Source organism: Plectropomus leopardus, chromosome 19 (genome assembly GCF_008729295.1).
Source record: "Plectropomus leopardus isolate mb chromosome 19, YSFRI_Pleo_2.0, whole genome shotgun sequence".
In the NCBI taxonomy this organism is placed as follows: Eukaryota; Metazoa; Chordata; class Actinopteri; order Perciformes; family Serranidae; genus Plectropomus; species Plectropomus leopardus.
This window is the reverse complement of record NC_056481.1, coordinates 18,538,925-18,552,136: the sequence shown is the minus strand read 5'-3', so window position 1 is coordinate 18,552,136 and position 13,212 is coordinate 18,538,925. Positions and strand designations below refer to the sequence as shown.

Sequence of the window (13,212 nt, the reverse complement as noted above, 5' to 3'; positions counted from 1 at the left end):
TTTGGGAATCTTTGGCCTCTCTTTGAAGCCGTTTTGTGTCTTGTAGTCACTTTGCGTTTCTTTGTAGTAGTTAGATTAATTTTCCAACAAGAAATTCTACACTTCAGATAGCCGCTCTGGTCTAGGGGCCCATTTCCCATAGGCCCATTTAATAACCCATTCTTGCCCGTTAGTCATTTAGACACAAAAACATTATAAAACGGGGAAAAAAACCTACCATTTAATACAGGATTTCAACATAGGTAAATAAATTAACTATTTAAAAAAAAAAAAAAAAAAAAAAAAAAACTTCACCATGCAGAGATTGAATCATTTCTCAGCTTTAATGAGTCTCTGGTGTCCAGTATTGAACAGCTCAATGCATCGTAAGGGTGTCCTAACAGCGCCACCTTTTGGCAAATCAAATGGTATTACCATGTTACTTATTACAACAGTACTATATATAAATGTTATATATACATTATACACACAGTAAAAATCCTCAATATATATTTACGCATGGTAAGTCTATGCGTTGATGTGTAATACTTAAAACATTTTATTTTGCAAAAGAATATTTAATACATCAAAGTAAAAATGACTATGACTTTGCATGTTAACATACTGTATTCAGCATCACATAGTAAATAAAAAGGTCGTCAGGATATCACTGAAATTCAATGATCTGTAACTTTGTCATGTACAGCTTCACCAACGAGCTTTTCACAGTTAGCTGTTGACTGCTCTGCCACTGAGCTGACTCCTCCACATGTCTTATCAGGTTACGTTTGTGACTTCCACAGGTGTTTAGTCTCATCTATCGCTACCATAATTAGTATGACAGCTGCATCTGCAAGTCACATAATACTTACTGCATGTATCATGATTTAAATAGTGTATCACACTTACAACATCTTTTTCTTCTTGAGTGAACCACTGCTCCTTTTTACTGAGGTGTGACACCTTTAATGCCCGTTGATAAGCTCCCAGATTCCTGACCAAAATGCCCTTATGATAGATTTTTCCCAGACTTGCAAGTGACAGAAAACAAAACATGATGTTAAAAGAGTTGACTTATTTCATATGATATTTATATTATTGTCTGATTGCACTTGGCTCATATAGAAGCTGCTAAAATTACCTTTCAGGTGAACTCTCTTAAGAGCATTTTTGTGAATCTGGCCTCTGGTTATTCTATCTCTAACACCTTGGTACATTCAAGTCTGCTCACTGATACTCTGCGGGATCAATCACATGTTCATTGGATTGCTACCATGATAATATCGTGCAACGATAATGTCACTGTGTTGTCAGGGTTTCATTTTTTTAAAAAAGTTTAACACTGTTGTTAATGGCATAGTATGGGAGTTAAAGTCCCCCTCCAGACACGATTTAAAGTATGTAAAAATACTCTACTATGATTAATATTTTGTTTGACATAGTTTTCCAACAAAAAAAAGTAAAAAAATAAACTCAAAAAAGGGTCTAGAAGCACATCTACTCTTTCTCTTATCTGTATGAACAAGCGAATGTTCAACCTGAAAACGTTGTGCCGTGTTGACCATTTTTTCTCGTGTGCGTTGGCCTTTGAGGTACATTTTCTCCTATTTGGTGTTTGTAAGAGGTGTTATTTACTCAGCAGCAATGTGTATATAAACCTGACATATTGAAAAGGCAGTGCATTTGATCAGCTCAACATACACAACAGGATGTTCCTAAAACCACTGTTTCCGTACATAAACTTTTTACTATTTTTTGTAAGGGCTGAATGTGTCCCAGATATCTGCAAGCATGTGGTATTGGAATAATTTTGGTTTCTGTTTGCAATCTTGGTAGTACAGAGAACCCCAGGAAATGAGTCCCAAAACCTGGAAATCAGTTAGCATTTCAGCACTCATGGTTCCCTTGTCTTGAAGTCAATGGGTTTTTTGAAAGTTGTTGGTTAGAAGCCTTAAATAAGAACTGTGGCTAACACAAGCTTAAAGAGACTTTTATGTTTTGTTCTACAACATAAAATCTGTCTGCGAATAGACCATTCTTGAGCTTTGAAGCTTTTATGTGTCTTAAAAAGGCAGCTGCTAACAAGGGGCTAAATGAGACTAGAGAACAGCATCAAATTGGGCCATGCCAAAAAATAGCTTGTTGTGGTAGCAATGTTGTCATGTGATTGTAGAATAGTTTCTTCATAGCCTATCATTAGTGTTTTAATTCAAAAATCCTGAAAGTGGTGTTCATTTGTGAATATTATCTTGCTGAACAAAATGTGTAAGTATCATAAACGTTTGATTACTAAATAGGTTATTTTCTGCAGTGATCCACAATCCAATGGAAAAATCTCATAAGCTTTTTGACGAGGAAACCAAAGCTAACTTCCATGCCGGCCAACAGAAAAAACGTCATCCCTGGGTCACTCTTTTTAACAATCACATTTGAGCGGCTTTGGTGGCCTGCAGTTAAACAGACCATAAAGAGAGCAAAAGTGGCGCAACACATCGGCAGAAACGTTATCTTGGAACTCATATTCTATCATCTGACAATTTAGCTTGGTATTAGCTTTTTTTTTTTTTTTAAATTTGCTTGCATTCATATGCAGATATCTGTTGATAGAGATTAACCAAAATGTTGTCTTGATGTGTCTCAAGTTGGTAATTGAACATGGTTGGATTGGTTGGTCTATGCATGAGGAGTGAGACTGGTTAGGGTTAGAGTAAGAATATCAGGAATAGCCAGTCAGAAGCAGAGTAAGGTGGAGTGGGGTGAGTCATGCCTTTGCCATCCAAGGAAAAAAAGCTTGTACACCTGATCTCCCCAAATTTTTCACTATTAGAAGTTGGCTTAGAGAGCTTTGTATCAAAACTAGATTTCCTGTTTAAGGTTAGGAAAAAAATGTGGTTTTACTTGTTTTCAACTGAATACATTTCTGCCAGAAAAGGATTTCAGGAAGAAAGTCTTCTGCAGCCCGTTACAGCCCCCAGAGGCTTTAGATAGCAGATTCTGATATTGCTTTTTCTCCCTAATTGAGAAATTCGGAATCTGGCCTCCAGCCCGCCCTCCACCACAGCTCGTACTAGTTTAACCACTGAAAAGTGCGCATCAAGACGGCTAGAGGACCCAAACTCAGATGGGAACTTATCTCGCTTGCCTGGTGTACGTTTGAATCTCAGATTTCGGGAAAGGACGCAGACATCACCCCCTTCAGTAGAGGAATGTGAAAACACCGCTGTAGTGACAAACAGATACAAGTCAGTATGGTCAAAGTCAGACATTTTAGCGGATATAAACTGAGAGAAAACACGTTTTTGAGTGGAGGGAATTTTTAACACTGGGGCTCTTAGACAGTTTTGAATATGTCTAACATGTGAATATGTTTACATGATGAGTGGACCTTCCACTCTCTTTTTGTATTTTTTAAAACTTTTTTTAATATCTTTATTCCTTTCAAAAAGAGAGAGGGACGCAGAATACAGGAACACCAGGAAGTAACATTCTGGCAAGCTTTGACCCTAGGCCAGCAGGGGTACATGTGGGAGGCTGGGGGTGCAACAATGTCTCAACACAGGAATATTTTTGTCCACCTTCCCCGCTTGAAACAGTCTGATTGTGTGCAGGGATGATTGTTTTACGGGGAGGAGGGGGTTTGGTCAATTACTCTGGTTGCCAACTGGAGGGAATTCGTTCTCGTCATCCAGGCAGACCGGGCCCTCTGCGAACTCGTGCTCTGGGATGACTTCACCCTTCTGGGCTCCACCGTCCTCTGAGTATCCTGGAAAGAGAGGGGAGAAGAAAAAAAAATGTGGCCCCTTAATTACTTTTTTCTTTTAACATAAATTCTGGAAAGGATGTAATATTGTGTACTGCAGTTAGAGCTCAGATGTCGTCTCAGACTAGAGTTGTAAAATAGACTTCACAGGCGCGTTAGGTACTTTAGAGCAGTGGATCCCAACTGGTCCAGTCACAGGATCCAGATTTCTCCTTAGTCATTAGTTCAAGAACCACACATGAGATAAATAAAGTGTAAATGATGGCATTTTTAAAAGTATTGCCTTATACTTTCAACCCCTAAATTTACAATCCAAACTCATAGAACAATTAGTTATTGCTATTTCTAAACTATAAAAAGTACTAAAAGCATATTTTTCCTGCCCTGATACTTATTTACATCACACATGCCAGATATGAGCCATTTCAGGAATTTTTGATGAAACCATTTCTGAGATACAAACAAATTTGAAGGGACAGTTCACCCCAAATTCCAAAATACACATTTTTACTCTTACCTGGGGTGTTTTTTATGGATCTAGATTATTCTAATGTGAGCTTCTGAGTGTCACTTGTATCACTATCACATTATTATTAAGTATCCAGTTAAGAAGGCCAATGTTGAATCATGGACAGACTTTCATCAGTGCGTGATCAGGAATACTTTACCCATGAGAGTAGTGGAGGAGGGCGGGGTTGAAGGGAGTGCCACAGTCGCAGCGTATGATTGGCTGGCTGGTGGGGGAGACACATCCTCTGGATTCTCCTCCTCCTTCTCTTCCACCTGCTCCTCGCTGGAGTCAAACAGCCTACACCAACAGAGCAAATACAGACTTAACAACACTGAAACACCCAAGTCCTTGTGACAAAACAAGCAGAAACCAATATTACGTTTAAAGGGCATGGTCACACATCAGTATGAATATCACGAAAAAATTTGTGCCGAATGTGGCCAGAGCTGCATGTGACATGCACCAAAAGTTAGCTTGGTAGCTAATGTTATCTGGTTTGCTAATAAATACAGCAGAACATGATGTTATTGAAACATTTGTTCATGTCTGTCTCCTGACTCACTTCTAGCCAGGCAGCATCTCATGGGGCCAGCTGGTTATCAGCTGGTTAAACACAGTCACATTCAATGTCTCATCCAGACTACACTCCTTTGGTTGCAACTGTGACGTCACCAAAGTTGAACTCCAGGCGAAGTGAAAATATGAATTTGCTTTGCCACCATAAGCAAATGTTCGCTTATACGCTTGCACTGAATGGAAGTAAACAGGAGGCAAATATTCGCCAAAATTATTTTTGGTCATGTGTGACCGTACCCTAAAGCTGCAATCTGCAAGATTTTGACGCAAGAAAACATAGTCCTGGTATATTATTTACACGCAGACATGCACAATGCAGTGCACTAGGACACACACCTGTGTTTTTGGACCAGCATGCACTCGCCTCCATCCTGTGGATCCACGTTATAAATGTAGAGATACCCGTCTGAGGATGCCACCAGCAGGCGAGGGAGCTTCTGAATACTGACAAACAAAACACACACAAAGTGAATTAACCTATAAATTCATGAAATAGGTCTCTTAAAATATCCCTCCGTCTCTTGTCTCACTCTGCCTTACGTTGCCAGGGCGCAGATGTTCTTCAGGCCGAACATGTTGAGTCGCACGGTGGCGAAGGCTCTGTCCTGATGCATCATGTCAGACACCTGGGCGGGCAAGTAGGTGCTGGCCGCTGTGAACATTTTGCCAACATATGCTGACCATGTGGGAGACTCCTCGTCTTGACTGGTACGAAACAACATGGCTCATGGTTAAAGGTGCAAAGGTGAACATTTTAACATGATCAAATCTGGTCTGATTTCTCTCTATAAAACTGGATTTTCCATCATCAGCCACTTGGTTGAATTTCCTAGGTGAACTACTGGATTGCTTTACATCAGAAATACAGCAGAGGGTGCTGGTCATTCCATGTATGCATTGTCCTTTTCTGAACCATGCCAGGGTTAGAAGAGGACAATGTACTGGAAGCAGACTTAAAGAGAAATCCCTTGTTATTGTGAATCAGAAAAGGAAATACGCAAAATGAATGTAATATAATGTTCAAAAGGAAAGGAGTGTTTTTTTTTTTTTTTTTAAAAGTCAGGAAATAAGATGGTATTTTGATCTGAATGAAAGAGTAATACCACATCACAAGCTGGTTAGTTGTGTAACTAATTAGTTAATGTACAGAAAAGGAGCCAGTGAATTATTAAACAGACACTAACAAACTGTGTGTGTGTTTACCTGGGGCTGTGCTGCTCCAGTTTAAAGATATGGACTGTCTCAGTGTTGCTGGAAGCACACAGGAACTGGGCGTCTGCGCTGAAGGACAATGAACTGATGCTAACATATCTGACACACATAGGAGAGAAAAAGAAAAAAAAAAAGTCATGATTTTTGTTAAAAAACACACATGCACATAATTAATATTTTTTATTCAATTTGTTCATGTTGAATAGATAAATGTACTTTGTTGAACCTAAACTGGATATTCTGTGACAGCAGCAGTGTAAAATTAGTAAAATACAGTAGCACACACTCCACACTAAAAACAAAACAAACTCTGTAAGCAGAAGACGTGTCTTTAAAATATCTATAGAATACAAATTGTATATAAACTAATACCCTCTAAATATACTAAAATACAAATACATAAATATTATTGTCCAAATGTAGACTTTGGTCTATGTTTTTTGTTGTTTTTAGATTAAACCTGATCACTGCTCTATATGTGCGTGTGTGTGTGCGTGTGTGTGTGTGTGTGTGTCTGTGTGTGCGTGTATGAGAAGACAGCCTCTACAGTGTCTCTGAGTCTAATGTTTCCACGATTCAGCTGTTCACATTGCTGTTGTCTTAATCACTTTTACTCATTCGTTGACACAGTGCATTAGCAGCTATCATTGGCTCCTGAGCAGCAGCAGTTGTCTTACTCACCTGCACAGTAACTGTTAATAGTAACAGGAGGGTTGTTTAAACTGCTGACCTTCCTGTCACGAGTGTTTTGTTTAATCGCCACCGTGAATCATCTTGTCACAGTCCGCTTGTTATTACTTTTTGACTGAACCACATGAAAATATGAGCAAACCTCTTCATCCCTCGGCGGAATTCAAACAGTTTCTGTCCTTCAGGGACGCTGAAGACTCTGATAACGGTGCCCTGTAGAGGAGAAAGTTGTCACACAGGATGTTGGGAAATAAAACATATGAAGGGTTTAAAAAAAAAAAAAAAAAACTCCTCCCCTTATCTGAAGCACTGGCCAGTTTGGTGCCAGAGGCGTTGAAGGTAAGGGCCGCCAGGGCACTGTCGTGGGCTTGGATCAGCGTCAGAGTGCTCTAAAGGGGGCAAATACGTTTCTAATGACATCGGCAGCCGCTTGTCCCCGTGGGGTTTGCAAAAGACATGACAACAGTAGCAAATTTTCCTTTGCTGCTATGTTAGAGTTTAAAGTGGAAACGGATAACTTTTAACCCCCTGGTGTTTTCAAGTGGTATTATTGTTGGCGCTGCTGTCGCAAACAACCAGATCACTTTCCGTTTTTTTCTCAGTCTAGCAATGGGCCTTTTTTTCTTTTGCTGGGCTTACTAACACTGATACTCTAGTAACTGTAAAACCAACACCAGCAACTGGTGAAACCGATAAAAGGAGCGATCTTCTCCTGGTTTAGGTTGCACAATGATTGACGCACTTCCTTTGTGCCATAAATCAAGCCTTCATTTTAACCTCCTGGCAGAAAGCATTATAGGAAACCAATCTCAGCCCCATTGGTGTTATTATTTTATATCCATTAACTTAAGTTATCAACATTTACTTCACAATGATGAGCTAAAGCAAAAAACATGTCTATATCTACTTTCTTGTTGCCTCACCAGGTTGTTGGCATCGTAGACGGTGATTTCTCCATTGGTGGCGCTGCCCGGGTACGCCAGGTAGGAGTTACTGTGGTTGACTGAGAGAGCACAAAGACCTACAGGGGAGTACAGAAGATGATTAAGATAGTTTTTTTTCTATTTCTGCCCCACTCTTTTTTTTCAAGACATCTCCCATTGCTTTACAATGGAGGTTCATATGTGTTGTCTATCTAGGTATATTATTTTTCTAGAATAGTCCTGAAAACTTCCAAATCAAACAGGCGTTGCATACTTACACATTATTGAGTAACAATCAAAACATTTTTGCAAAAGCTTGGTTGAGTTATTTGAATATCTAGTTATAATACAAGGCTACACTGGTTCTGTGCACCTGGAAAAATAGCTTTAAAACAACACTACTTATTTTCTGAAAGAAGAAATAATGCATTCTTTATTTTTCAAATGTAAAGTTCATATGTAATGCACTTTTGCTAAATACAGTACAAAAAGTGGTTTCACTGTGACAGCTTCTCTTGTTCTGGTATGACCACAAGCTTCCGGTGGCTAATGCTCGCAAACTTGTGGCAAACTGACTTTGTTTGCTGGTTTTATGTCTCCTCTCTGGTTGTGCTGCTGTGATGACATTTAGAACAGTAACGATTAGCTGTTCAGTCAATTAATCAATTAGTTAAAGCTGAGCAAATGGTTTGATTTCTTTTGAAAACAGGGAAAAATGGCTCACAAATTGCAGAAAACCCATTTTTTTAATTTTCTAGATTTTTTTTGCTTATTTTTAGCTACTATTTGGGACATATCTTTTTAAGGAGCTTGTTGCCTTCCCCCTATGTTTTTGATAGAAATTTTTGCTATCTGCTTCAGGTTTTAAAGGGATAAAGTGAAGTAAGCTAATTCACAAGATTTTGGTCAGAGCTTAAAGGAAAATAATGCACTCACTTTTTTTGTCTATTTAGAGATGTATGTGAAACAGCCTGAGTGTACCTGTGGGATTGGTGGGTGTGTTGAGTAGGGTCTTGAGGAGTTTCATGTCTTTGATATTGTGGATGTAGATTGACTCCTCCAGGCACACCACCAGCCGCTGAAGTAACAGTGACACAGTGAGAAGTGACAGCGACCAGAACATAACAGGTACGGAGCAATCTATTTCCTGTCCTTACCTGTCTGTTGAGCCTGACAGAGAGGATGTTGTTGGAGTAGCTGTAGTTACAAATCTCGGTACCTTTCTTGAAGTGGTAGACGTTCATTCGTCGGGGCATGGACAGACTGACTACCACCACAAGACTGCTGGAGAACAGTCGCTCCACTATATACACGTCTGGACACTCTACTAGGAGGGGGACAAGAGACAGACCTTGGATACAGATACTGTGTACTTTTACTTAGAAGAGCAAAGTAAACTTGCATTGCCACTGACGTGAAGGTAAGTGCTAAATCTTGTGTTATTAATACCAATAAAACTTCCTGTACTTTAATTACAAATGGCAATGGCACTGCAACCATGCTACCAACCCATGTTAGAGACACATCAAAGGTACTGTTCATCTCCAAAATAAATTTAAAAAAAGGTATATATTCTTTTTGCACTTTGAGCACCACAAGAAGAGTGCCATTTAGTTCCATTATAATCAGGAGAGGGCAGACATGTCTTTGGCTGCTATCTCCAAAACAACCTAAACTGATAAATAGCATGTCAGGTAAGAGGAAAATGTGTGATATTGGGGGTTGAAGTGTATCTTTAAGAGAAACCATCAGTCCCAAGACAAAGAGAGCTTTAAGAGAAACTGTCAGTCCCAAGACAAAGAGAGCTCCAACTTCCTCTAACTGACTCCAGACTTTCTCTTTCGTCGTTGCGTTTGAGGATTAGAAAACTGAGCGTTCCTGTGTTTACTCTCTGTATGCAACAGAGCAAACATGTCGTGGCCTGTTTGTGTTGCTGTATGACCAAGGTGAACCTGACCACAGCTCAAATATAACTGTGTGAGTTCTATCACTCTGCACTGATGACACTTTAGGGAGGGGATGCTGCTGGTTCACAGTGTTCTTACTGTGCATGCATGACTGGTTTTGTAGATGTGGCATTGCAGGGGAGCTGTCATGTGACATTATAAGCACTTCCTGTAATTTTTAACCCTTTTCAGTTGACTGCAGAGAGTAAAGTTCAGTGTGAATCTTACCTCCCTCATGGATGCAGTCCAGTTTGTCCACAGCAGTGACTGAGAAGAGTCGGTAGCCGGTCTTGGTGCCCACTGACAGAGAACTGCAATAAAAACACAAACACAGACCATCTCACCGGCCACATTCATTACTGTTTTTGGTGAAAAACACCTTTATAACATTCAGGGGTGGATGATGGGAAGGCCCCTAGGCATAGACATGCAAAAAGCCTCTGCACCTCTCCTACATAGAAGCAAGACACACAAACTTTGTGGTGGTTCTTCTGTTGCTTGATTGTGTTTTGTTTTTGTTTTTTTTGCTTTTTGTCTTTTTGTGTCACCTTGAGGCTGTTTTTCCCATTTTTGTAGTTAATTTTGTGTCTCTTTGCAGTTCCTTTGTGTGTCTTGTGGTCTTTTTGTGTCTCTTTGCAGATGCTTTTCATTTTTTTGCGGTTGTTTTGTGTTTTTTATAGTCATTTTATGCCTCTTCAGTGTAATTTCCTGTCTCTTTTGGTTGTTTTGTGTCACTTTGTGGTTGTTTTACATCCATTTGTGGTCTTTTTGTGTTTCATGTCATTTTGAGTCAATTTCTGGTCAATATGTGTTAATGTAAGCAACATGTTACAGGTAAGGGCCACTACGCTTGTGCCCGGTAGGCCCATTCACTAATTCATCCACATTAACACTTTAATTACACTTTTCAATCATGCTAACCTAAAAAAAATGATCCTGAAACTGTTCCATGTGAAATCTGATGTGTTATATTTTTTCTCACACAGACAACACACAAGTTGTTGTCAGCATTTCGATCCACAAAGTCTCCTGCTTACTTGCAGTAAAATAATCCCACAAAACATTTTGTATTTGTTTGGTATTACTAGAACAGATTAGTAAATGGATTGGGTTAAAAGGAATAGCTCACTATAGAAAAAGAACAGGATTATCCATGCACACTAACATGCACAATCACTCGCGTAGTACTGAACAAAACACGGTGAAATCTATGTTATGAATGCTATATATCACTGACTCTATTACTTGTTATCAGGGAAATAGTGCAGGATCAGTGTGATCACTGTATACTTGCATCATGTACTCATACGAGCTGAGATGACTTCTTTACAGTAATGCTGATAACTGAAACATCATTGGCCATGTTGTTCTAGTAGCATGAGGCCAATGTACAGCATGTTCATAACTGACAGGAGACGGTCACCAGGTCGGATCCAGGCTTTACCTCACCTGAGGATGGTAGCCATATATGACATCTTATCTTGTTTAGACAGCACAGCCTGCAACAAAGCCTTTACTACAATGAGTTAATTTTCCCAAGGAAGCTTGCCTTATCTTATCATGACTGAAGCTGGCTGACTGTTTGGCCACCTGCTAAGTTTTACAATCAGATCCACAGCAGATGTTTGTTGAAGGGGACCTGTGCAGGATTTGTGTGTTATACTTAATAATTGCTAAGCATGGGACAATAGACACCCACAGCACTGGTGTGAGTGGTCAGAATGGCTCAAGAGTCAAAAAAGTGGCACAGGAACCTCTGACTGTAAAACTACTTTCAATATAACCTCAGAATCAGAGAAACAATGGTGTGAGATTTTCACGGTGTGATAAATGTCTAATAAAACATTTTTATCACAGTATTACAGAGTTATTATTGGTATTATTATCAGTCAGATTGACACTTTTAGGAATGAAAACAGAGGGATTAGTTTAGGTAAAAAAATGTTTTACCACTATAATTAAGACTTAAAACCATTTTAAGTGGAAGTATATGTAAAAAGTCTAGCTTTTGACAGGATAACTGTCAACTTTCATGTTATGGCACACCTTAAAACCAGTGTATTGCTGCAACCTTACTCAGAAAACACCACATTTGGGCTCACAGTTGATTATTAGCATGTATTATGAAATATTAACTGATCTCATGAATCAAGGAGGAGCTAAGCAGGAAACTTGAATGTGATAGTAGAATAGGCCTTGTTTTAATCAACTGTATTAAGCTAGGGTTGCTAGGGAACAGGGTTGCAACAATGTGAGATTTTCACTGTTCCATAACGGTCTCAGAATATATTGCGGTTTTAGGGTATTACAGAATTATTATTATTATTAATTATTATTATTATTATTATTATCAGTCAGAATGACACTTACAGGAATGAAAATAGATGGATTAGATTTGGTTGATCATGTGTTTTATCACCATAATTAAGACTTGAAACCATTTTTTTAATGGACGTATATGTAAAAAGCCTTTTGAAAAGAACTAAAATAAAGGTGAGATTCTAATTCCAGTTGTGTTTTTTTTCAATATCACAGATCAGCAAATGTACGCGGTATGATAATCGTCAACTTTTGTATCATGGTATACCTTAAAACCGGTGTATGGGTGCAGCGCTATACATAACAGACACAAATTTGGTTATTCAGTGTCTAGTTTTATGTGCAACAAGCCTTGCAGATTAACACAGTGGCCTACTTCACTCTCAGCTGCTAAAGACTAATCTAGAAGTTTTAATGAGGCATACTGTGGTTTCATTTTGGACGCATAGACACGCAACTGCCTGATTATTCGCGCTAGTACAAACTGACATATAATAAAGCTGAAAATGTAAATGCGACTGTAAATAATGATGCAACAGTCAGGTGCATCAAGGAGATTGAGTTCAAGCTGGGCCCAACCCCAGGTCGCTTACGTGGTGTCCTGGTTAAACGAGGCACAGATGAAGGCTCGGTGCACCGCGGGACCGACCGGCGCGTCCGGGGACTCCTGGGTCTCCATCCGAGCCACCGAACTCCCTCTGCTCTCACTGGCCGAGGTCGGAGGCCTTGGGCTCGGGTCGATCCCCGCCGGAACCCGCTTCCTCTCCTCTGCCCCCCGACTCCAAGCGCCACGCTCGCACTCTTCAGGGAGAGGAATGTCCGGGCAGACTGGCTTAGATGGCACACATTACGCACCGCGTGGACTGTCCCAAATGTGAACAGAAACAAAGATAAACGATTTCACTTCCTCAGTGAGCCGTTTCGCTTGAGTCAGTCGACAGACGATGTTGTTATTATGTTATTAACTTTCAATAGTCTCACAGCAAAACAAAAACAGCTGATGGGTGGATGCGTCACTCTGAGGTGCGCCCTGATTGGCTGGCGGTAACATGTCAAATCCTCGTTTTCCACGTTTGTAGTGGTCGAGCTGTTTAAAGCCTTTAAGTGATTTGACACCGCAGCTATCGATCAAATAAGAACCGCCTATTTGGGAGAAAAACGAATGATTGGCCAATTATACTTTCCGTCTCGTCACGAGGAATTGTTTTGGTGATTTCATTGGATAAAACGCGCATCAAGCTTTTTGACTGCCTATCTGTGCAGCACATCAACGACCCTGGAGGAGATGCAAAACAG

The 13,212-nt window shown here is 39.8% G+C and overlaps 1 protein-coding gene across 1 annotated transcript; it reads right to left on the bottom strand.

The window, feature by feature from the left end:
• Positions 1 to 304: 304 nt before the first annotated feature.
• On the bottom strand, positions 305 to 12,927 carry LOC121958608 (WD repeat domain phosphoinositide-interacting protein 1-like). The gene is made up of 12 exons (XM_042507649.1): positions 12,510 to 12,927; positions 9,826 to 9,908; positions 8,809 to 8,978; positions 8,633 to 8,729; positions 7,652 to 7,749; positions 7,027 to 7,117; positions 6,871 to 6,943; positions 6,030 to 6,137; positions 5,367 to 5,531; positions 5,163 to 5,270; positions 4,408 to 4,547; positions 305 to 3,742 (listed from the first exon to the last, which is right to left on the bottom strand). The coding sequence occupies exons 1-12, from the start codon at positions 12,593 to 12,595 to the stop codon at positions 3,621 to 3,623; spliced, it is 1,341 nt and encodes a 446-aa protein (XP_042363583.1). The 5' UTR covers positions 12,596 to 12,927; the 3' UTR covers positions 305 to 3,620.
• Between the last annotated feature and the right edge of the window lie 285 nt (positions 12,928 to 13,212).